The sequence below is a fragment of the Dendrobates tinctorius genome, unplaced genomic scaffold (genome assembly GCF_039654945.1).
Source record: "Dendrobates tinctorius isolate UK_male_01 unplaced genomic scaffold, ASM3965494v1 ptg000021l, whole genome shotgun sequence".
Taxonomy (NCBI): Eukaryota; Metazoa; Chordata; class Amphibia; order Anura; family Dendrobatidae; genus Dendrobates; species Dendrobates tinctorius.
Window position 1 is genome coordinate 25237689 of NW_027361689.1, and position 26557 is coordinate 25264245.

General features: G+C 43.2%; 1 protein-coding gene across 2 annotated transcripts in view; it reads right to left on the minus strand.

Moving 5' to 3' along the window:
- Positions 1-26557, minus strand: part of NBAS (NBAS subunit of NRZ tethering complex) — an 816956-nt gene that overhangs the window by 100271 nt on the left and 690128 nt on the right. For both annotated transcript variants that reach the window (XM_073568249.1, XM_073568248.1), the window contains exon 49: positions 3060-3199. In XM_073568249.1, the coding sequence (XP_073424350.1) occupies positions 3060-3199 (140 nt within the window). The remainder of the gene's footprint in view (positions 1-3059; positions 3200-26557) is intronic.

Below are 26557 nucleotides of genomic sequence, written 5' to 3' on the forward strand. Positions count from 1 at the left end.
TTCTCATCTACTACTCTCAATAGAATGGCACAGGCCCGCAGGTATACACATCCATCCAGCTAGTAACAGGGGACTCCTGACAATGTGCAGGTCTCACGGCATCAAGTTTTGGCATAGGGTGCCTGCAGAAATTTGTGCAGCCTAGAAAGCCCCTCTTAGTGACTAGGGAATGTTTTGTTTTTGTGCTTTTTTCCCCACCTGCTTCCAAGAGCTACTACTTTATCTTTCCATAGACATAGCCATATGAGGCTCCTGCTTTAGCTTTTCGACAGTCGCAACACATGCAGGGATTGCTTAACAAACAGGCAATCTCCGTAAGTGTTGCAGCTGTCGAACAGCCGCGGGGACTCTAACATACTTTTCGAGCACGCCGATGACACTCGGTTAGCACCCGAGCATGCTCAGATAACACCTTATCCAAGCACGTTCACTCATCACTGCTTGCTTTTTTTGTTGTTTTTTTAAGGACAAGTTGTAGTTATGCATAACACCATTTTTTTAGCAATATAATGTATTGGAAAACAGGAACAAAAATTGCAAGTGGGATGTAATGGTGAAAAATGCAATTCAGCCATTGTTTCTCTCTTTTTTTTTTTTTACAGCATTCGTTGTGCAGTATAATGACCTAGAAACATGACTGTCTAGATTGATATCAAAAGTGCATACATTTTTTCTGCTACTTAAAGGAAAACTCACGTTAGATAACATATATAGGAGATATAGGGTTAATCTGTAGGTTAATAGAATCAGGGAGGTCTCCTGGCTGCTGAACTGAAAGTGCAGTTACTGGGAGAAAACAAGTTTATTAGTAGCAGAGTGTCATTATCATATCACATCGGATGCTATATGCTAGTGTGACTCTTGCCGTGACAGCTTGCTATACCTTGGAGTTGGTTTGGGAGCTGTGAGCCTGGGATAGAGAAGCCATTTAGGAGTCGTCTCTACAGATTGATGTTTGGAAGTTTGTTTGGTGTTGGCCTTCTCCTTATCCTCCCGTTTGGTTTATGTCACCCGTCATCTCCCATTATAGACCATTCCTTGGTCTGGGTGCACCGAGAGTTGTTGTTTCTATTATCCCTGTCTGTCTCCCTTAGGCTACTTTCACACATCAGTTTTTTGCCGTCAGGCAGGATCCGGCTATTTTTAGAAAAAACGGATCCGGCATAAATTTTGGAGAACTGTAGAAACGGATCCGTTTTTTTGCTGGATCCGTCTAGCAGGTTATATCTGTTCCTGGGGGCTGGCCAATTGGATCTGAGCATGCGCAGACTTAAAAAAACCGGATCCGGTGGCTGGATCCGTCTTTTTCTGGATCCGGCGCATTCCGGCGCCCATAGACTTTCATTGTAGCAAAAAGCTGGAAGCGCCGGATCCGGCGCTTCCGGCTTTTTCGCCGGAGACAAAAAACGTTACAGTAGCCGTTTTTTCCAGACGCCGGAATGAGACAAGTTGCCGGATCCGGCAAAAAACGGATGAAACGCAATGCCATCCGGCACGATCCGGCGCTAATGCAAGTCAATGGGGAAAAACTGGATCCAGCATTGCATTTTGCCGGATCCGGTTTTACAAAAAAAAAGCCGGATCGCGCCTGAAGGCAAAAAACTGATGTGTGAAAGAGGCCTTACTGTCTTTGTTATAGAGCAGGACTTACTTTCCTGCTGCCTACACTCACTAGCTAGGAACCGGATAGCCGCACGGGGTGAAAGAACTTGTCTAAGAACGTCAGGGAGCTAATGGTTGTATAGGGCAAAATTCAGGGTTGAATCCTCTTCTCTTCTGCGCTCCTGACAATCCTTTCCGAGTTATCTTAAGCATAACTTCACTGTATGCTTCCGTGCACCCTCGGCTCCTGTACTGTACCATGCATAATTTTATATTATGACATCTTTATCAATAAAGCTGACTTTGTGATTTTACATACCTGTTAGCTGGTTTATAGCAGAGCTCAACTCTTCTGCACTCTATCACAATAGAGCCAGTGATTACTAGGTAGCGCAAAGCTGAGCTGTGCTCGTTGCCTGCTGCTGACAGATCAGTGATGTCAAACTGCAAGTGCGCCTCTGTTGGTACATACGGCAGAGGATTATCTTCCATCATATGCATCAGTAGAGCAGGATTTTCAGTTTCACATCACTGATCTCAGCAGCAGGCAACAAACACGGCTCAACATTTCTCAGCCCCATTCTGTAGTATATCACACCTCTCAGCCCCATTCTGTCATATATATCAACTTTAAGCCCCCTCTATAGAGCCCTTTTCAGGAGTATATCACGCCTCTCAGCCCCTATACATACAGCCTTATTCTGAAGTACATCACACCTTTCAGCCCCACTATATACAGCCCCATCCTGCAGTATATTTCTCCACTTGGTGACTAACACTAGAAATATATAACCCAATAATTCCTCCCTAATCTCCTCCTATCATATCCTATTTTCTCTCAAGTTACAATTATTGAGACATTTATAAAGAAATCTAATCTGCGTATTCGTAAATCAGCCCTGTACTTCCTCCTCCTCACTGTCCTATCTGTGGCTGCAGCAGGAGCCTCCCCCCTTTGCCCTGTCTACAGTAGGACAAAAAATTACCAAGTCCTGCCTCACTTGCCTAAAGGGTAGGGCTTTGGGCAGCCACCAGCTAAAGATGGAGATTAACCCCTGTGCTACCTGCCAGATTATTACAAAACTGACAGTTCAGGAACATAAGAATATGCTGTAGATTGACAAGTAGAACTAGATGTCTTGTTTACCCCATTTACTTTTGGCAACTTGGATAATGCAAAGGATTAACCTGAAGTCTTATGTAGAACTACGGTGGAGACAATCAGGCCATGATGAGCTGTGCCGAATGACAAACCGATACTCCGCTACATCTATATATTTTCCTTAAGGTCATTTAGGACAAAATTACGCGGTTAGCAAAAAAATACGTTTTTATCAAGACACAAAAGAGCAGAATATTGTCAGATGTTCCCCGGCGTGAACTCGGAGAGGTGGAGGGATTTCATTTCATTTGCTGAGTGACTGTACCTGCAGTAGAGTTAGAAGGCCATTACTTACATGCTTAGTCCTTTCATCGGAGGCCAGGCTTGTAGAAGTAAAACTAAGTGCTGGAACTCCGGGCGTGTGTGACTGATGTCCAGCAGCTCCACAAAGAGACCATATCTTTTTTCTTCATTTTCAATGTCAGCCACTTCCACCTAGAGGATGAAAAACCACAGCTCAGACCTTGAATCCATTCTGCGTAAATGGGTAAAAAGCAAGGCGCATGATGAATACTGTACACAATGAAACGCAGACAGCTCTTTGTCAAAGTCTGCCGGCTGAAAGTCAGCAGAGAAGAAAAGACACAACGCAAATCATCTGCTTTTTACAGAAACTTGTGCAGTGAAAAGTCTACAAAGATCAATGCTGCCTAACTGCAGATATGCATAGAAGCCGATTTGTGACGAATAGATTGCAGGCTTGTCACCAAAACTCACAAGACAAGCTGCATAAAGTTATTAAATAGGTGTCACACTTCATGAAGCTGATGTACTTACTTTTAAAATCCATGTCAGAATAGCATAAAAACCTAATATTAAAATGAGCAGATATAGTTTCTGAAGCCTGATTGACAGCTGCAGTTGATCCTGAGCAGTGTGAGATCTCTGCAGGGAGGAGGGACACTGAGGAGCTGTCAATAAGGATAGGTGACTGACAGACAGAAAAGGGGCCCTATGCAAGAAAAGCTAATGGGCCCCTCTTGTGTCTGTGACTAAATGCTTTGGAGGAGTAAGTGAGCCCCTTTATCTCTTGAGCCCCTGTGAGTCTGCACAGGTTGCACCAATGGTATTGTCTAGCCCTGAGTCTAAACTTTCATTAAACATATAGCCTGCCCCATCAGGTATGAAAGATCTATGCTACAATGTATGTATGGAGTGCAAAATATGGTGACAGATACCCTTCAAATATGGGCTTATACCTAAAAGAGTAGCACTATAAAATGGTCCAGCAAAAGTTAAAATGACCCAAGCACTGGGAAATCACAGCACCAAAAAAATATAATTCAACATCTAATTTAACATTGGTTAATGGCTTGTGAAATCTTAAATCTTAATCTCCTTGTGTGAGATAATCTTCCTTGACAAATCAAAAAGACTGTTCCTTCGGAGTCAGGATAAGCTTTGCTACCTCTGTACATGCATAGTGCTATATGGATGTATCCTGTTTATAGATCGACCCATGGTACGGCTTACAAGCATATAAACACGCAGATCCCCTGCCACTGCGATCTTCAATAGCAATCCCTCGCTTAATACATTCATACGGAACGTAAATCTGTCAACACAATAAAAAGGGAGACACCCATGTGAAACGCATTAAAGACAAGAGTAAACCATGAAGATTAAAAGCAATATGGATATAGCAATCGGTAGATATATTGTGAGATCTGATTTTTAGGAGTCAATCCAAATCCAGTAAATAATTGTGATGTTTCTGTTTAAACAACAGGTCTTCATCAGACCATGGAAAAGCAGTGCGTAGAGGGAGAAAAGCTCTGGCAGTGACATCCAATAGGTTAAACGGCTAGGTTTGGGGATAAACGCCCAGGATCAGAGATAACCGATCGGGATAGGAGACAAAAGTCCAGGATCAGCTATAACCAATGGGGATAGGAGATAAATGTCCTGGATCAGATATAACCAATGGGGATAGGAGATAAATGTCCAGGATCAGAGATAACTGGTCAGGGTATGAGATAAATGTCCAGGATCAGAGATAACTGGTGGGGTAGGACATAAATGTCCAGGATAAGAGATAACTGGTGGGGTAGGAGATAAATGTCCAGGATCAGATATAACCAATGGGGATAGGAGATAAATGTCCAGGATCAGATATAACCAATGGGGATAGGAGATAAATGTCCAGGATCAGAGATAACTGGTGGGGTAGGACATAAATGTCCAGGATCAGAGATAACTGGTGGAGTAGGATATAAATGTCCAGGATAAGAGATAACTGGTGGGGTAGGAGATAAATGTCCAGGATCAGATATAACTAATGGGGATAGGAGATAAATGTCCAGGATCAGATATAACCAATGGGGATAGGAGATAAATGTCCAGGATCAGATATAACCAATGGGGATAGGAGATAAATGTCCAGGATCAGATATAACCAATGGGGATAGGAGATAAATGTCCAGGATCAGAGATAACTGGTGGGGTAGGACATAAATGTCCAGGATCAGAGATAACTGGTGGGGTAGGACATAAATGTCCAAGATCAGAGATAACTGGTCGGGGTAGGAGATAAATGTCCATGATAAGATATAACTTGTGGGGCAGGAGATAAATGTCAAGGATCAGAGATAACTGGTGGGGTAGGAGATAAATGTCCAGGATCAGATATAACCAATGGGGATAGGAGATAAATGTCAAGGATCAGAGATAACTGGTGGAGTAGGATATAAATGTCCAGGATCAGAGATAACTGGTGGGGTAGGATATAAATGTCCAGGATCAGAGATAACTGGTGGGGTAGGATATAAATGTCCAGGATCAGAGATAACTGGTGGGGTAGGACATAAATGACCAGGATCAGAGATAACTGGTGGGGTAGGAGATAAATGTCCAGGATCAGAGATAACTGGTGGGGTAGGAGATAAATGTCCAGGATCAGAGATAACTGGTGGGGTAGGAGATAAATGTCCAGGATCAGAGATAACTGGTGGAGTAGGATATAAATGTCCAGGATCAGAGATAACTGGTGGAGTAGGATATAAATGTCCAGGATCAGAGATAACTGGTGGAGTAGGATATAAATGTCCAGGATCAGAGATAACTCGTGGGGTAGGAGATAAATGTCAAGGATCAGATATAACCAATGGGGAAAGGAGATAAATGTCCAGGATCAGAGATAACTGGTCGGGGTAGGAGATAAATGTCCAGGATCAGAGATAACTGGTGGGGTAGGAGATAAATGTCCAGGATCAGAGATAACTGGTGGAGTAGGATATAAATGTCCAGGATCAGAGATAACTGGTGGAGTAGGATATAAATGTCCAGGATCAGAGATAACTGGTGGAGTAGGATATAAATGTCCAGGATCAGAGATAACTCGTGGGGTAGGAGATAAATGTCAAGGATCAGATATAACCAATGGGGAAAGGAGATAAATGTCCAGGATCAGAGATAACTGGTGGGGTAGGACATAAATGTCCAAGATCAGAGATAACTGGTCGGGGTAGGAGATAAATGTCCATGATAAGATATAACTTGTGGGGCAGGAGATAAATGTCAAGGATCAGAGATAACTGGTGGGGTAGGAGATAAATGTCCAGGATCAGATATAACCAATGGGGATAGGAGATAAATGTCAAGGATCAGAGATAACTGGTGGAGTAGGATATAAATGTCCAGGATCAGAGATAACTGGTGGGGTAGGATATAAATGTCCAGGATCAGAGATAACTGGTGGGGTAGGATATAAATGTCCAGGATCAGAGATAACTGGTGGGGTAGGATATAAATGTCCAGGATCAGAGATAACTGGTGGGGTAGGACATAAATGACCAGGATCAGAGATAACTGGTGGGGTAGGAGATAAATGTCCAGGATCAGAGATAACTGGTGGGGTAGGAGATAAATGTCCAGGATCAGAGATAACTGGTGGGGTAGGAGATAAATGTCCAGGATCAGAGATAACTGGTGGAGTAGGATATAAATGTCCAGGATCAGAGATAACTGGTGGAGTAGGATATAAATGTCCAGGATCAGAGATAACTGGTGGAGTAGGATATAAATGTCCAGGATCAGAGATAACTCGTGGGGTAGGAGATAAATGTCAAGGATCAGATATAACCAATGGGGAAAGGAGATAAATGTCCAGGATCAGAGATAACTGGTCGGGGTAGGAGATAAATGTCCAGGATCAGAGATAACTGGTCGGGGTAGGAGATAAATGTCCAGGATAAGATATAACTTGTGGGGCAGGAGATAAATGTCCAGGATCAGAGATAACTGGTCGGGGAAGGAAATAAATGTTCAGCATCAGAGATAAAGGGTAAGGATTGAAGATCAGAGGTAGTCAATTGGGATTGAAGATAAATGGCTGGAATCAAAGTAAAGTGCCAGCCAAGATGGTGCAGGAACAGCTCCTGAGCCCACACCATCACTGTGTCAAACAGCGTCACATGGGACCATCATGACTCTCAAGCTGCCAACTAATTTCTGTAAGGCTGGGGCTACATGTCATGAGACAGCATATCTCTGACAAGTCGCAGGTACGCATCACTTATTTTATAACCGCAATTTTACGGTAAAAAAAGCAATCAAAATAACGTGATTTGCATTGAAGCCTATGACAAGTTAGTTGCATGCGTCTTGTGACCAGCGATATAAAAAAATAAATAAAAATATCTGAGTCTGTTAAAGTATCGCTAGATCACAATGCGACACCATATGAGATCACATCATGTGATTTTACTACAATCTTAATGTTGCCTTGGCCTAAACATGTCTTTTTAATTAAAGGGAATGTGCCATCAGAAATTACCTATTGTTTAAATCAAGATTTTTTGTCTTAAATGTATTTCACATTTGGCAATTTTTTCTTCTCAAATATCTCAATCGCTATTAAAAATGACAAATCTTCAAAATTGGCCGCTGTGTTTTTTTTTTTTTTAGACTACTATTTCCTTTCAGGAACTCTACATGCACATTAATAACAATAGGCTAATATCTTTTGTATTGAAGCATCTAATGAGCCTGTGAAAAAATGTCATTGTGAAGGGAGGGAGGGTAGGAGAGCTGTGACATCAGCTATTGTGATTGGTGGATCCTGTGTTATCAGCTGTGTATAGAGGTATTACCTGTCCTTATAATCCTGCCTCTGCTGATAACGAAACTGCTGTAAACTCTTCCTGAAAGATTAGGAAGCATGAGTCTAAAGGCCCCTTCTCACATAGCAAGATCGCTGAAGCATCACTGATTTTGTGAGGCAACAGCGATCTCGCTACATGTGACACATAGCTGCGACCGCCCCCCCTGCTGGATATCACTGATCGTGCTTGAGTGTCCTAGGTCATTTTTTCGTCGAGTGACCTAATTGGCGACGCAGAGCTCAGGGACGCAGACGGGAATCGTCTGAAAAGCTGCTGTGTGAAAGGCCCCACAGACCTCTGAGGTCGTTATACGGATCGCCGGATCGTTGCTGCGTCACTGAAGACATCTGCCTGTTTGGCAGCTCACTAGCGACCATTTAGTGACGCACCAGTGATCCTTACCAGGTTGTATCGTTATCAGGATCGCTGGTGCGTCACTAAGTGAAACGTGACCCTAACATAGTCCAGCGGCTAGTATAACAATTGTAGGATTACTAATTTTGATTTTTTAAAATATGAAAAATTAAAAAAAATATATAAAACCCAAAAACCTGATTTAAACAATAGCTCATTTTCTGACACATTTTCTTTAAAGAGTAACAGTCGTTTTCATTTTTAATCAATTGTTCTCATAAAAATAAGCAACTTTGCAATCATTTTTCTTATTTCTCCTCTGTAACTGATCTTCTAGTCTCAATTGTTGGCTAAAGTTTGCATTCAATAAAGACAGATTTTCCCATTACTGAGCTAGGAAATGACAGTTGGTGCTTATAAAATTCTATGGAAGGAGGAGCTAGCGGAAGACAGACATTCTGCTGCAAGTTCTCCTGTAACAACAGTTACAGTTCTCCATAGAACTCGATAAGCACCAACCGTCACCGCCAATCTCTGTAATGGGAAAATCTGTAGTCACTGAAGACACAATTTACCAGGGAATTGAGAATTTTGAGAATGAAACAAAGCCAGGAGGAGAAAGAAGCAGACTTCTATGAAATACATTAAAAAGTTTATTAGTTTCAGGTGTATTTTTGATTTCTGGTTTATGCTTTGAACTGAAACTTCCTGATTGACCCAAAATGTTGAATTTTTTTTAACCTCTTTTTGGAGAAAAAAAAAATGTTATATTCAAATTTTTTGCTTGAAAATTCTATGTAATAATTGCATAATTAAAATAAAATCAGACTAGGTTTAAAGAAAACAGACTAACAAAGTTACCTGTAATGTGATGACTATAATACATGCATAACAAACAAAAAATCGTCATCCAATAAAAAATACACTTTATTGATATCTATTAATAACAAGTTCCCGATCATAACATCAATTGCAATAATTATGGCAAGAGTATTTTTTAATTGGATGATGATTTTTATTTTTGGTTAGATAGATCTAAAGAAAACCTGTAACAGCTGAACAACAACAGTCCTGTGTCATTACAAGGAAGCGGCGCACGGACGAAACTAAATTGCCTAATATTTCTTCCAACATGTCATTACAAATATTAATTTCCCCACACGCCGTCCTCTGATACGACCATTAATATCCAGGCCCGGTTTACGACGCTCGCTTTCACATTTGGATTCCCTGGCAGTAGGATACGGATAGAGGGGAGCACGGACGCTCTTGAATGTCGCCATTATACCCCCAGGGCGGTGGCGTCACATTACTGCTTCTGATAGACTGAAATTCAGATCTGATTTTTATTTCTTTAAAATTACTTTGTTAAAAGTTCAACTTAGACGCTTAATTTTCATCTTGATGGCATTTTCCTCAGTCACTAGAATACAACGTTCTATTCAGAGGGAAAAAAAAAAGTTAATTTATTTTCCCCTCCGTAAAGGTGTTAAGCACTTCATTGAATTGGGTGACTTTAACCATCACTGCGGGAGATTTTCAGGGGCCGTTGGACTGCTTATCAGCAATATATTCTCCGCCGCTGACTTGACGAGCCTGGGCTTTCATTCTCAGCAAAGGACATCACGTTAACCTTGTGTACAGTTGGGCTATATGACACACGGCTTCAGAAAAGGCTTATAATATAGCAGCAGCGGCCACACATGAAAAACCTACTACCTGATCTGAATCTGAGTATTAGCCAGCTCCATGCAGCATTAAAGGAGATGTCCATAAGCAACATCACTTATCCAAGATTAGTGTGACACGTGCGCCTGGTCCAATGATGGCGTCAACCTGGGCACCCGGGGAATCAGAAGTGCAATGGAGTCCAAGGAACCATCAATATGATCAATAACTACTTGTCTGCATAGATCATAAGCAATGAGTGTCCTACATGCCGGAACGTTGCTCCTTTTGCCGATAGTCTCCAGAGTAAACCAGTAGTTGACCATCCTCCGCTGTTGACTCTTTTGCTGTATTCACAGGATAGATAATAAATGTATGATCGCTGATAAGACCCTTACCAACCTCAACAATAAGAGGCCTAAAGTCCACTCTGTATATTGCGCGATGGTCAGCATGTGTGACCACAGTGAAGAGGAAGCCGAGAGCAGTGGTTGGCTTTCCCCAGCGCATGTGGCCACCACTCAGCAGGGTCTTTAAGAACTCTCTTCCTGGGATCAGTAGGTGTTTCAATAGTCGATCTTCCACCGATCAACAACGTAACACTTGGTGTAAACTTACAATGTTGGGAATAAATGGCTTAACCATTATAGTTAAATGGTTGATCCAGTCCAGTCAAGAAGGAGCGCACCGCTCCCCAGCCTCCAGAATTTGTAGTTGCGCTGCTGCTTGCATGACCATTTTGATACTAGATGTCGATGGTGGCAGGTTACTTTGTCAACCAGAAGTAAATAACAAAAAAGAGGAAAGTAGAACTAGCTGGAGAACTGTTGCAAAATTTGAATAAAAATTAATTTGCAAACTGGCTTGTTTTTACTAGCACTTTAACAGTTCCCAGGTCTGGCAATCGGTCCGGGTCTCAGCGCTCCAACCACTTTTGATCACCTATCCTGGAGATAGGCAGCAGGTTGCTCTCACTGGGCAACCCCTTTAAGGCTTAAAGAATGGAAAACAACAAATTCTATACAGTCTAAGTGACAATGTTTTACCACCACACACTGAAAAAAATACTAAACCGTGCAGTCAGCAGCGCCACAAAATGCAAATCTCAAATATTAATGTATTGTGATGACAGGATGGCGTCTTACATAAAGTAACGTAATAACACCATAATACAATTACATGGGGATGAACTGAAATACCTCCCCACAACCCACGGACTGGAGTGGGGCCGTTTCAGCAGGAGCAAAAATAAGATTTTTTCTTTTCTAATTTTCCTAGATTTCTGGGAAATATGCCAGTAAGATCATCTGATTTTTGTTATTTTTGCCACCAGCAACCAATAAAAGTTCCCTGTCCATGCAAAGACAAAAAAATACCCAGAGTGAAAAGAAAAATCATCAACTAATTATTCAATAAATCGACCACTTTTCATAAAAATAATAGTGTGCAAAGCAGGGAGAATAAAAAATGAAAGTCATCAGGTTTCATCTGGCCTGGTACAGTAACATCTGTGTGCGGGAGTAAATGCCATATTACAGGGGAGAACGGCAGCAGACTGTGAATGAACTTACCTGGGGCTAGCCGAGCAGTAAACTGGAAGATTGCAGTACACACAGCTAATAAAAACGGGTGACAGCAGCAGAAAAATAAACATGTTCCCTGCACAATATTACTCCGCGGTAAGTTGATTAAAAATAAAAAATGCTTCAATCTCGAAATGTCAATAAGCGGTCGTGCCATCCAGCGAGTACAGTCAATAGATATAAGTGATCACACTGTATACAAAGTAAATGAAAAGATAAGACATAAAAAATATATATATTTCTGAAAAATGGAGCCACTCACCATCCACAGACACCCGCCTACCCTGAACATTATATTACCACTTTGCTCTTGATTAATTACACTTTCTGGCCACGCTGTCCGCTCTGCCACCCACGTGAGCTTCACCGGATTAGATAATAAAGAAATCCAAACTGTTCGATCTCCAAATATTAAATTGCACAATTAGGCATTTACTGTAAAACAGTTAGAGGGAGATCCACAACAATGAACAGATTCCCCCTGGTGGAAGAGAAAATTTGTTATCGAAAGATTAAAGTTGTCCACTACTTGGACAACAACTTCTCATACCCCACGCTTGGCCCCAATAAAATAATAAAGCCTATACTTCCCTCCTGTGCCGTTCCAATGGTGTCGTAAGTTGTTCTCCCCTGGGTTCTCTTGCGGTGTTGTGACACCGGCACCCAAATCAGCGCTGTCGTCACAGTCTCCACCTTTGGACAAATCAATCATGAAGGGAAAGCCAGGGATCAGCTGAAGCCAGGACTTCCTCTTGATGTTCTATTTCTCCGAAGATGGAGACCGTGACGCCAGCGCAGATTGGGTGCTGGCATCATGTGTAGAGTTGAGCGAATATGTTCGGAATCGGTCGCCGAATCTGAATTTGCCATATTGGTACCCTATACGTTACGAATTTATGTTTGATGATCGGTTCCGAACATATTCAGTCATTTCTACTCCCATTGATGCCAATGGCATTCGGGTGTGTTTGGTGAATATTGCAAAAATGGTATTCGCCGCTGATCATAATGGCAACCGAATTTTGAAAAATTCGCTCAACTCTAATCCCGTGCCACAACACTGTGGGAGAGCAACTAGCAACACCGCGAGAATGGCACAAGCACGGGAGGGGAGTATAAGCATTATTATGATATCATGGCCAAACATTTTGATTAAGAAGGGCTTGTCCAAATAGTGGACAACCCCTTTAAGACTGGGGTTCTGGATGGATGGTGGTTCTCATTGGTAGGATGGATATCTTAACAATAATGAAGGAAAGACCAAGACACTCCTCAGTTAAGGTGAAGAAAATTACATTTATTGATGTGTCAGCATGTCATGTTGTGGGGTACCACACATATGGACATTTCAGTCCTGGACCTTGGTCATGGCCTATTATAAGCAGTGGTGGACGCTCAGTTGTGAGAGGCTGCAAAACATCAACTATGCTGCTCCTAATTGGCTGCGGGCAAGACCGAAACAGTGTAGTATGCCAAACACGTCAGCTATAGGGGATTAAAACATAGTTATACCAAAATTTTCAGATATTGAGTAGTTTCACTTTACTTATACGACACAAGGGACGCCACAGGTTGCCTGCACATAGCCAAGATATGTTTTAGCAGCTGCTAAATGATATTAGTGCTGTTTAACATTCTGCACTGAAAACACAGGTGTCTCCGAGCTGCCACGCTCTTGGCGGGATTATTTATAATAACTAGGTAGGCTTATTTTACTGAAAGTAGTTTTCAGCTTTTCAAGTAACAGTGAAAAGAAACAAACACGCATTTTTATTTTTATCACAGGAAAAACACAACTCGTTCCACCTGCAGCAAGGCTACAACAAATCACTGTAATTTTGCAGTGATAGGGCCAGCCTCTGAAAAGCCTGACATTTGCAAAAAGTAAAGGATATTTTTATTTTCCCATCATCTAATTCCGCTAGAAGCACAATAATCCCTGGTTACTATTCCGCACTGTAAATGGCTCCATTATAATGCGTGCGACCACTCACAGGCCATCACAATTTTACTGACTCAGCCACAAATGCTCCTTGGCAATATTGAAAGCCTGAGTAATGTCCTATACTAGGTCTTCCACTGGTCTCCTACTAACAGAACATCTACCTCTGGTCTCCTACTTATCCCAAGTCTTCCGCTGGTCCTCTAACAACACTACATCTTCCACTGGTTTTCTACTTACACCAAGTCTTCCGCTGATGATCTTCTTACACTACATCTTCTGCTTTTCTCCTACTTACACTAAGTCTTCTGATGGTCTCCTTACACTAAGTCTTCTGATGGTCTCCTTACAGTACGTCTTCTGATGGTCTCCTTACAGTACGTCTTCTGATGGTCTCCTTACAGTACGTCTTCTGTTGGTCTCCTTACAGTACGTCTTCTGCTGGTCTCCTTACATTAGGTCTTCTGCTGGTCTCCTTACATTAGGTCTTCTGCTGGTCTCCTTACATTAGGTCTTCTGCTGGTCTCCTTACATTAGGTTTTCTGCTGATCTCCTTACATTTGATCTTCTGCTGGTCTCCTTACATTAGGTCTCCTGCTGATCTCCTTACATTAGGCTTTCTGCTGAGCTCCTTACTTTAGGTCTTCTGCTGATCTCCTTACATTAGGTCTTCTGCTGGTCTCCTTACATTAGGTTTTCTGCTGATCTCCTTACCTTAGGTCTTCTGCTGATCTCCTTACATTAGGTCTTCTGCTGGTCTCCTTACATTAGGTTTTCTGCTGATCTCCTTACATTAGGTCTTCTGCTGGTCTACTTACATTAGGTCTTCTGCTGATCTCCTTACATTAGGTCTTCTGCTGGTCTCCTTACATTAGGTCTTCTGCTGGTCTCCTTACATTACGTCTTCTGCTGGTCTCCTTACATTATGTCTTCTGCTGGTCTCTTGCTGATACCATGTTTTATGCTGTAATACATTTACTGATGTACAGATACTAATTCTTCTGATACTAATTTTTTTGCTGGTTTTCTACCAATACAATTTCTGCTGGTCTTTTGCTCACAGCACATCTTCTGTTGGTCGTCTTCTGATACTGTGTATTAAAAGAAATTTATGTCCACAATTGCTATTTAACTGAAAATATAATCATAATCTTCAAGAAAATAGCGTTTAAATCATGTGAAAGAGCATGGCTGTAACCACTCGTCCTGCACCTTGACTGACAGCCTATACTGCACACACACACTGCAGAGCAGTCAAGCTACTATAGAAGTGATTACAGCCATGCTCACTGCGTATTGAGTAATGACTGCTACACCTCCCGGCACCACCATCCAACTGAGTACTAATTTCTTTTGAAAAGACATGCCGCTCGGTACTGCACATTTCTGAATCTCTATTCACGTCTCACTTTAGACAAAATACACACGTGGTCAAAATTGTTGGTACCCCTCGTTTAATGACAGGCAAATCCACAATGGTTACAGAAATAACTTGAATCTGACGAAAGTAATAATAAATCAAAAATCTATGAAAATTAACAAATGAAAGTCAGAGATTTTTGATTTATTATTACTTTTATTAGATTCAAGTTATTTCTGTGACCATTGTGGGTTTTTCTGTCAATAAACGAGGGGTACCAACAATTTTGACCACTTGTGTACATCCTTCTTGCCTAACTGACACATGAGCCAAGCGGAAGAACAGAAGGTTAACCTTCACATAAACTAGTAATAAAGCTCACGTTCCATCTATTTCCCGACTAAAGCAATGTTTAAGATTAGATACGAAGAAAACGTTCATCCAAAATGGATGATAGGCAAGGGGCTTGAACCAACTTAATGTTCTTTATGAGTTAAGTTACAAGATGAAACTTGAAAAATTAGGTCAGAAAAAAAACCCTTTTCAATTTTCACATTTGGGCTGGGGATGTGCGGATTGTGGTTTTTATTATTATGTTTTGCTTTAGTTTTTTTTTTGTTTTGTTTTTACACATTTTGACGCACAGTAACTACAAAACTAATTTACTCTGATTTTGATAATATAGATGTTCTGAATATGAGTACCTCCTCCAATTGGTGCTTTTTCCACTGAATCTGTTACAGTTTTTCATTTTCTTCTGTCCCTCTCCATTATAAAGTTACTGACCCTCCAATCAGCTGCGCACATCTTTGTGTTTAATCCTCTTACGCTGACCAATCAAATCCTGGCAACGCCCACTGAGAATTTCCGCGGTCTAAGCCCAGATGGCTACACTTAAAATTTGCATCTTTATTACCAGGGGGTATAACTTGGGAATGGAGGGGCACAGAAAAAAAATAAAAATAGTTCCAGAATCAGTGGAGGAGCAAAAATTGGAGGAACTCAACTTACATAAAAAAAAAAATCCAGATAAAATGTCCCCTTTAAGCCTGTAAATACATTTAGAAGATCTTTATTTTCCATCAAGCAGAGCAAATGAGTTTTCTAAAATTACAGTGGAACTTCAAAAAAGTATAAAAAAAATTAAGACATTTCAACAAAACATAATCGTGATATAAAACACAATTCACACATCCCCGAGGCAAATGCAACCAGGAAATTAAATGTTCTCTCTGCTAAATTACAGATTTTTCAGGCCTCATCTTATTTCCGACTTAATTCATAAAGAACACTAAGTTGGTTTAAGCCCATTACCTATAATAATCCACTTTAGAGGCAAGTTTTCTCCGTATGAAATCCTAAACATTGCATTAGTCAGGTAATAGACGGAACATGAGCCTTTAATGCCAGTTAGGTGAAGGAAAACGTTCTGTTTCTCCGCTCGGCTCATCTGTCAGTCAGACGGAAAGATCTATTCAGTCTATCTAATGCGACACGTGCGATTAGGAGAGATTCAGAGACACGCTGTACCGAGGGGGGCATTTCTTTTCAAAAGTAAATGATCTCGGCTAATTCGAGTCTGCATAGGGTGAACGGGAAACCTTTATCTTTCATGACAATTGGGGACGTTGAGGATCCCACTGAGATAAAAGATCGCTCTGCCACAGTTTCACGGAAGTCTGGCATTTTGAAATGGCGCAGTTAATAGCTACCATCTCACCTATCACCACCGGATACATTCTTACTGCTCCATTACGGGGATACAACCCAGGACGATACAACGTACATGGAGACACAATACCAGTCTACCGCGGAGCCGGGAAAGGAAATGGAATGCTTTTACAGTGTGGCAGCGAATCAACATGAATTCATGCAAGGTAGAAAGAAAAATGGAACTGAATTATTATTACATAATCAAGTTATTGAACAACGCGCAGTGCAAACATTAAAGGGGCAGTGCGAAACGGTAAAAATCCTTTAAGGAACAACTTCAGTCTTGGGCTGCGTATGGTACTGCATCCAAGCCTAATTCAAGACATTACAGCTGAGCTGCAATACCAATTACAGCCCAAGCAGAAGAGTGGCTCAGTTTCTGGTAGATTGACATAATTAATCTCAAACAACCCCTTTAACTGTACCTATTTCTGTTAGGAACGGCGGAACGCACTAAATAAAAATAATAAAAAGTGCGTTCGCCACTCGGGGTCCACAGTGCAGTAGGTGATATAACCGCTAAGTGGTGGCAGGAGCAATATGGCGGAAATGCGCACAGGGTTAAACTTCACCCAGATGCGCAGAGCAATCTCAGTTAATTCACAGAGATGCCAAATAGGTACAAAACACAAAAGACTGAGCCTGTTGAGATCACAGTACTCAATAAAAACGCACACACAGTATCAGGTCACAGGAGTAGCCCAAGACGGCGGCACTACGTCCGTCAAGACCTACCGTGTGCGGAGCGTCGCAACTGCGGACGCAAAGGGGCTGCTACTGCAGCGCGGCGTGGACACTGCCGCTAAACGACAAGGCTAAGGCGCAAGTGCAATGTCGGACGCTAGCAGCTGTGGATGTTGCAGCAGAGGAGCGCTGGCGCTGATTCTAACTCAGTCCCTAACCACATACGTAATATCAGAGGGAAGGGGTTTTTTAATGAGTCATTCACCAGAATCATACATCCGTCCTCATACACACAGCAGCAAGTAAGTCTATCCTAGCGCATGGCGGAACAGCCATGCGTGCCTTTTATAGCACCCGGGACCTTCCGCAAGCTTCCAGATCTCTGAGATGGACCAATTAGATCTGGAGTGGGATCTGAGCACATGACTCCCGATCTCCAATGGGAGATCGTCCCACGAGCATGCTCAGTAAGAGGACAGAAGGACTTAGCCTCAGGAGAGATTTGCTGCAAGGCAATCTCCTCTGCAGTAGAAAAACAGCAGGAGACTGCAGAATGTGAGGGTCTGGATCCCTGCGGAGTAAACGCAGAAATCCGACGCCTAACATTACCCCCCTCCTAGGGCCCCCTCCTCCCTGAGCCCTCTGATCCACCAACTTCTGCCAATCAGAGATATAGGCCTCAGACTCGTCCGAAAGCAAGTCTGACGTCCCAATAGGTGACAGGGAGACCAGGGACAAATGGAAGGCATCAGGGGCGGCAAGATCGCCAGGTTTCAGAAGGGACCCGTGGGAGTCAACGGGAGCAGAAGTTAAAGTGGAACGCCACAGTGTGTCGGCAGGCGTCTCGACCCTTCGTTTAAGGAGGCTATTCCGAGCACAAAAGGCACAGGCCCGAATATATTTTTTAACATCCCGAGCCCTGTGCGGCCACCAGTAAGACCCTGCCAGGAGTTTTGTGGTCTGCATATAGCCACAGTGACCACCCCTCCTGGACGCGTGTGCCCACGCGAGAACCTTCGGCCGAAGGCGGGGAGGAACAAGGGTCTTGCCTGGCGGCACAGAATTTGGCCGTTGCGGGGCACTGTTGTTCTGAGAAACAGCGTGTTGACAAATATAACCGCAACTGGAGTCTTGTGCTGGACGCGCCTGGAGAACGGCACGAGACACCTCCATGGGCTCTGGGGGTGGAACCTCTGACTCGGGTAATTCCAGAGGCTCAAAAAAATTGGGAGCTGAGGTAACCTTCCGGTTGGATTGAGCACGCTCCATACCGTGCTCCGAAAAACGGAGGTCAATGCGGGTGGAAATGGCAATCAGCTCTTCAAAACTTGCAGGAACCTCTCTGGTAGAGAGAGCATCTTTAACATGCTCTGCCAAACCTCTCCAAAACACAGGGATGAGGGCTTTATCGGACCACTCCAGCTCGGAAGCCAGTGTCCGAAAATGGACGGCATACTGACTAACCAAGAGAGAACCCTGAGTCAAAGCAAGAAGCTGAAGAGAGGTGTCGTGCGTGACCCGTGGACTGAGGAAGACCTGCTTAATAGCTGTTAGAAACTCAGCAGCAGTCCGAACCTCAGGGTCACCACGCTCCCATAATGGCGTAGTCCACTCCAACGCCTTGCCCAACAGAAGGGAAACAATAAACCCCACCTTGGCCCTCTCCGTAGGGAATCGCAATGCCAGTAGCTCCAGCTGAATAGAGCACTGGCTGAAGAAATCCCTACAGGAAGCGCCATCGCCAGAAAATTTATCGGGCAACGGGAGGCGGGTAACTGTCGGCGCGAGGGAGGACGTGGACATACAGGAAACCGCGTCTGTGATTGCCTTTACAGCAGCTTCGGTGGATTGTGCAGCTGAGAGAGCCCTCTCAAGAGTGGCCAACCGGCCCTCAAGCTGTCGAATACACTAACAGTTGCTGCTGTTCTGCCATCACTAGCCAGACCCTGGCGCTAGTATAATGTTAGGAACGGCCGAACGCACTAAATAAAAATAATAAAGTGCGTTCGCCGCTCGGGGTCCACCGTGCAGTGATATAACCGCTGCTAAGTGGTGGCAGGAGCAACATGGCGGAAATGCGCACAGGGTTAAACTTCACCCAGGTGCGCAGAGCAATCTCAGTTAATTCACAGAGATGCCAAATAAGTACAAACACAAAAGACTGAGCCTGTTGAGGTCACAGTACTCAGTAAAAACGCACACACGGTATCAGGTCACAGGAGTAGCCCAAGACAGCGGCACTACGTCCGTCTAGACCTACCGTGTGCGGAGCGTCGCAACTCCGGACGCAAAGGGGCTGCTACTGCAGCGCGGCGTGGACACTGCCGCTAAACGACAAGGCTAGGGCGCAAGCGCAATGTCGGACGCTAGCAGCTGTGGATATTGCAGCAGAGGAGCGCTGGCGCTGATTCTAACTCAGTCCCTAACCACATATGTAATATCAGAGGGAAGGGGTTTTTTAATGAGTCATTCACCAGAATCATACATCCGACCTCATACACACAGCAGCAAGTAAGTCTATACTAGCGCATGGCGGAACAGCCATGCGCGCCTTTTATAGCACCCGGGACCTTCCGCAAGCTTCCAGATCTCTGAGATGGACCAATGAGATCTGGAGTGGGACCTGAGCACATGACTCCCGATCTCCAATGGGAGATCGTCCCATGAGCATGCTCAGTAAGAGGACAGAAGGACTTAGCCTCAGGAGAGATTTGCTGCAAGGCAATCTTCTCTGCAGTAGATAAACAGCAGGAGACTGCAGAATGTGAGGGTCTGGATCCCTGCGGAGTAAAAGCAGAAATCCGACGCCTAATAATTTCTTGGTTGCAGTATATAGGACATTTTGAGATTGTGTAAGCATTTAGTGGATGGGGCCTTTTTGGGTTATAATGTTCATATTTTACCATGGCTGATGTCTGGCCAGCAATCGGGATGTAACTACTACAGAATTAGAATGGTCTCATGTTTCATTAAAGGGGATATCCAGGACCATTACATTTATTTTTTTACTATGGGCCTAAAAACTAACAGGAAGTTAGTTGCTAACTAGCCTGACACCAGCTCAGAGAGGTCACTGGCTGCTTCTGCTGGTGATTCAGGAGCTACACATCAAGAGAGGAGCCCTTTATTTTCCAGGCTGCATCGTCAACGGGATATGACTGACATCATGCTGATTGACAGCCGGCTCCCCAGCAGTTAGATAGCGGGAAGTTGGCTGTCAATCTTCATGATATTGGCAGTCACGCCCTGTCAACAGAACAGAACAGACGCCACCACCCTGTTGATGTGATTCAGCCATTCCACATCAACAGAGCAGTTCTTCCTCTTCCGGGCTGTACTGTCAAGGAGGCGTGACTGCCGACATGCTCACTGACAGCCGGCTCCCCCTCAGTTAGGCAGTGGGGAGCCGGTTGTCAATGTGACATCCGCAGAAGCGGTCTGTGACAGCTCTGTGCCGGCAGAGATGTGAGCCGTGCATAACAGGCAGGTAATTACCTGTCTGTTTGCTCTTAGATCCAAGGAAAAAACTAAAAAAAAAAAATTGATCCCAGATTACCCCTTTAAATTGGTGCAAAAGCAAAGGGAAAAACTGAAACGCAATGTTAAAATTCTGGGCCCAGATACAGAATCTGTCTGCTGTCGTTTTAGAAGTCATAGAGCCTTTGGACCACTAGATCATCTAAGTCCAGGTGTGACTGCCATCTCTACAGCTACTCCCTGCTTGATGGAGATTGGCTGCTATGAAGTCCATCATACACAGCACATACAGGCAATAAAGATTCCTGCTCTCCCCTCTCTCTGTAGCACATGTTCAGAAGCAGCAGCATGGATGACACCATACTGAGCAATGTGGATGTGAGTCCAGCACTGTGCTGAGATAAAACACCTACTACAAAGCAGCAGAATTATCAGTGTGTCCCTCTGTCTGTCACCCTCCTTCTACCTTTCCAGAGACTTAAATCAGCAGCTATAATTAGGTTCCTCAGCAAGATGGTTGTGAACTTTGCTTCAACCATGGCAAATTTTAGCTGTTTTTCAGAGTGAGTGATGCGTTTAGGAGGAAAAAGAGAAGTGTCTCATATGGGGAGAAAAAAGTACGGTACATTTTTCTGATAAGATACATTACAAAGTTTCTTATATACACTTACACTATTGATTTTTGCAAATTTTGCTTGACATCTCTTTCAACTATCAGTCGGCTCATGCCACCATAGACGAGACCTTCGACCGAACCTGCCGATATTAGCAGGTTCTGGTGAGATTAGTTTAATGTGTATGGGGGCCTTAAATATTTTGAGAACACCCGAGAAACTTGGAGGATGTACTCCTTTTTAGCAACCTGAACCACCATTTCAAGGGTATTGTTGACAATCCAATTCTCCCTCCCTAAATTTTTGATCCCCATAGTTGACCACACTTAAAAGGGGATGTCTCAACTTTAATAGGCAAAATTGCAAATTATTGTAAAAACAAGCAACTTTGCTATTTACCTTGTATTAAAATTCCTGTCTGCTCTCAAGACCAGAGGGATTTTCAATTTCCTTTGCCTAGGTTACCAGCCACCTCTGTAATCGGTGGTTATGAGTTTCCTAGGCAAGGATCATGTGCTAGAAAGAGCTTTGCATTGGCGTTTGTAAGCACGGCTTTGAAGTTGGCTGCATCCGACCAACTTCAGAGCCCATGTTCTCCTCCAGTGATGGGAAAGTAGAGTTCCAACCAGCGGTTCTTCGATCAAGATGCTAGTCCAAACTGCTAGTCTACAGAAGTGCACCACCACCTGGTAAACAAGAAGCTGGGAAGCAGTCCACTCTAGAAGAAAGAGGATTAGCCCACCCGCCTTATTTTCAGGTGTTGTTGGTGCGCAATTCATGGACTTTATTTGCACAATGGTCCTTTGACTCGATAGTTCAGCCGGGGATAAGATGGCACCAATCTTATCTCACTATGCTGTTCTTTTACCTTGGATTATGACAATGTTGTACTTTCTTTATATAAAAATGTAATAAAATTATTCTTTCTTAAAAAACAAAATTGTGAAAACAGTATAGAGGAAGGACACCCAAGTTTACTGTTTGGCGGGTTTAATTGCCAGAATCCAACTGTGCACATAAATCTGTACACGGTAACACGAAAGCGAATTCTGCACTTTGTATATGACCTTCAGAGGCTAAGCCCATCATTCGTCACTGCGGCTATCTCCCTGCACCAATGGACTATTTATTCTCAGATAAATGTTGCTTTAAAAATGAAAATATAATTAATTCGCCCCGAGTAAATGGATGCCGGGATGAATAGGAATCGGCCAATAAAATCTTATTTTCCTGCTGTTTGCTGTTTAAAGAAGATAGGATTCACACACAGGAAAGGAATGAAATCTGAATAATGATGCTTCAGAGGCGGTGGCGGGTTTCGTGTGATGGCAGCACATGTAATACGCAGTGCAGTCAAAGTAATAAATGTTGGCACGCATGTACTGGACCAAGCACAAAGCAGCAGAAAAGTCACTCACCAAAGTACACGTAAAAATGTAGATGACCCTCCAAGGATGTGCAACAATAGGAGCACGTGTTTTTTTTTTAAGGGTTTATTCCAATCAAACATTTATTATGTATCCATAGGCTAGGCCATAAATAACTAACAGGTGCGGTTCCTAACCTTAAGACCCTTACCTTTTGAAAGAATGAGAGTCCTGTGACTCCTGTTATCCTATTTACAACCTCTCACTTTTTGGACCATCCATTATGGACAATGATCATCTCCATAGACTTCAATAGGCAGCTGTCACCTGATCCCTCAGTGAGTCCATCTTGTTTTAACTAAGGCAGGTTTTAGATATTGTTCGGTGCGATATATGATTTCAGGAGGCAGGCTTTTAATCTCATTATGGTTAGGGTCACACAAAAGATTTTCTCTTATCTGAGAAAAATTGGACCAATCAAACTAATCGTACTCTGATCAGAGTTTGATCAGGGTGTGATCGTTTTTTCTCAGAGGTGGAGTAAAAAAAAAAAAAAGAAAAGTTTCTCGATTCTCCATTCAGTCTGTCCATGACAAGCAGACAGCAGTCAGATGTCATCCGAGTGTGGTCTGAAGTTTTCCATGGACCTATAGACATAAATGGGTTAGAGCCATCCAAAGGAATTGAAGGAATTGGTTGCAGGATTTGGGAATGTTTAGTTTGCAAAAGAGAAGACTGAGAGGAGACTTAATAGCTGTCTACAAATATCTAAAGGGCTGTCACATTGTAGAAGGGTCAACTTTATTCTCATTTGCACAAGGAAAGACTAGAAGCAATGGGACGAAACTGAATGGGAGGAGACACAGATTAGATATTAGAAAAAACTCTGACAGTTAGAGTGATCAATGAGTGGAACAGGCTGCCACGAGAAGTGGTGAGTTCTCCTTCAATCGAAGTCTTCAAGCAGAGGCTGGACAGACATCTGACTGGGATGATTTAGCGAATCCTGCTTTGAGCAGGGGGTTGGACCAGATGGCCCAGGAGGTCCCTTCCAACTCTACGATTCTATGATTCAAACATCGAAGGCAAATCGTGCATGGTGCACCCATCCCCATGTTACTAAGTGAGGCAGTGCTCATGTCCAATTTTTTCCTAATATGGGAATGAGTGCCATCTGTCAAAACGATGGATAGAATTTGTCAGACTACACACAAACACAGATTAATCATGCGGTGGCATCAGTAGAACTTGCCCGGAATTACGAGCTAGTAAATGGGCCACTAGTTAGAAAGAGATCGCAATGGACTGGATCCTTTAAAGCGTTGTACAATAGTAAAATAGATCTAGTCATGGATTTATTATACATGTAGGCCTAATAACCTTCTGACCACGCCACTTCCTGGATCCAGTGCAGGCTGCTGTGGAGGTCTCTGCCCTGTTCAGAAGCCTGTAAATTTGAGTTCTTCGGATTTGCGTTTTTCTAGTGACCTGATCACTTCAGCAGCTTCCGGACGGGGCAGACACTGCTTCCGAAGCAGGCGGAGACCTCTGTGCTGGATTTGCAGGGGTGCAAGAAGGTGAGCATGTCTCCTTTTATTATTTTTAAGCAATATAAGCCTAAAAAAATATATTTAACTGTTGGAAGAGCACTAAGGCACCGCTGCCTACCAGGGCTTGAAAGCTAAAATAGCCGCTTTAAAAAAAAAAAAAAAACGCTGCAAAAATTCAACGTGCGAACATGCCTTTACTCCTTGCAGAGGGATATCTGCTGAACAGAACCATCATTCATTCATTCCAATTTCCGCAGTAAAAGTTTTCATTGTGATAAAGGCCATTAGAAAACGGCTATGGGGCCTCCAAAAACCATTAGATATATTTCCACTCATTCAGCATTTTCATTATCCACATGTCCATCTCCCGGCCGGCATCCTGCCCACCTAATGTCTTCTGGAAGCAAACTAATATGGTGGTGGGAGAGAACACCGCGGCGCTATCATTATGACACTAAATATAGGAGCACAATTGATTTTCGCTCTATTGAGCACAATGCATGAATGGATATAGATCTGCTGTATGAGGACAGACAAGCCCACAGTCTACAATAAGGTTCATTTCCTTCCCTTGTTTTAATTAAGCTTCGAACGAGCGCAGCCCGCGTCCCTTTCACTTTTTACAATGTACAAAAGAGAAATATCCAATTACACGAGTTGTCAGCGGTGTCACAGCTTCCTTGGTCTCATACCCCACAGTGATTCATAGATGAAAGCCACTGTTTGGACAGCCAGCTGGGGGGAGTCATCAAATCTGCCCCCCAAATATAATGTAGCAGCTTATGCTCACGTCAATAATCCATGAGAGCCATTCCTGCCACCAATACAGTTTAAAGCAACAATAGAGAAGAGAGCGTCAGCTGATACTCCCTCTCCCATCAATCCCCCTCTCCATCTGACATCTCAGCACAGCGGGCCAGATGACGTCAATACAATGCACCCGCTGTGCCGAGATGTGATCTAAAGACACCAGAAAGAGGCCGGAGCAGCAGGGAAATGGGCAGAGGTGAGTATTTATTTATAGCATTCAGCCTATTATACTGTACGAAGCACTATGTGAGGCCATTATACTGTATGGAGCACTATGTGGGGCCATTATACTGTATGGAGCACTATATGGGGCCATTATACTGTATGGAGCACTATGTGGGGCCCATTATACTGTATGGAGCATCATATGCTTCCATTATACTGTATAGAGCACTATATGGGGCCACTATACTGTATGGAGCACTATGTGGGCCCATTATACTGTACGGAGCACTATGTGGGGCCATTATACTGTATGGAGCACTATGTGGGCACATTATACTGTATGGGGCACTATGTGAGGCCATTATACTGTATGGAGCACTATATGGGGCCATTATACTGTATGGAGCACTACGTAGGCACATACTGTATGGGGCACTATGTGAGGCCATTATACTGTATGGAGCACTATGTGGAGCACTATGTGGGGCCCATTATACTGTATGGAGCACTATGTGGGGTCATTATACTGTACGGAGCACTATCTGGGTGCATTATACCGTACGGAGCACTATGTGGGTCCATTAAACTGTATGGAGCACTATCTGGGTCCATTATACTGTACGGAGCACTATGTGGGTCCATTATACTGTATGGAGCACTATATGGGGCTATTATACTGTATGGAGCACTATGTGAGGCCATTATACTGTATGGAGCACTATGTGGGCCCATTATACTGTATGGAGCACTATGTGGGGCCATTATATTGTATGGAGCACTAAATGGGGCCATTATACTGTATGGAGCACTATCTGGGTCCATTATACTGTACAGAGCACTATGTGGGTCTATTATACTTTAAAGAGCACTATCTGGGTCCATTATACTGTACGGAGCACTATCTGGGTCCATTATACTGTATGGAGCACTATGTGGGTCTATTATATTGTATAGAGCACTATGTGGGTCCACTATACTGTATGAAGCACTATGTGGGGCTATTATACTGTATGGAGCACTATCTGGGTCCATTATACTGTATGGAGCACTTTGTGGGTCCATTATAGTGTATGGAGCACTATGTGGGTCCATTATATTGTATAGAGCACTATGTGGGTCCACTATACTGTATGAAGCAGTATGTGGGACTATTATACCGTATGGAGCACTATGTGGGTCCATTATATTGTGTGGAGCACTATGTGGGTCCATTATATTGTGTGGAGCACTATGTGGGTCCATTATACTGTATGAAGCACTATGTGGGTCCATTATACTGTATGAAGCACTATGTGGGTCCATTATATTGTATGAAGCACTATGTGGGGCCATTATACTGTATGGAGCACTATGTGGGGCCATTATACTGTATGGAGCACTATGTGGGCCCATTATACTGTATGG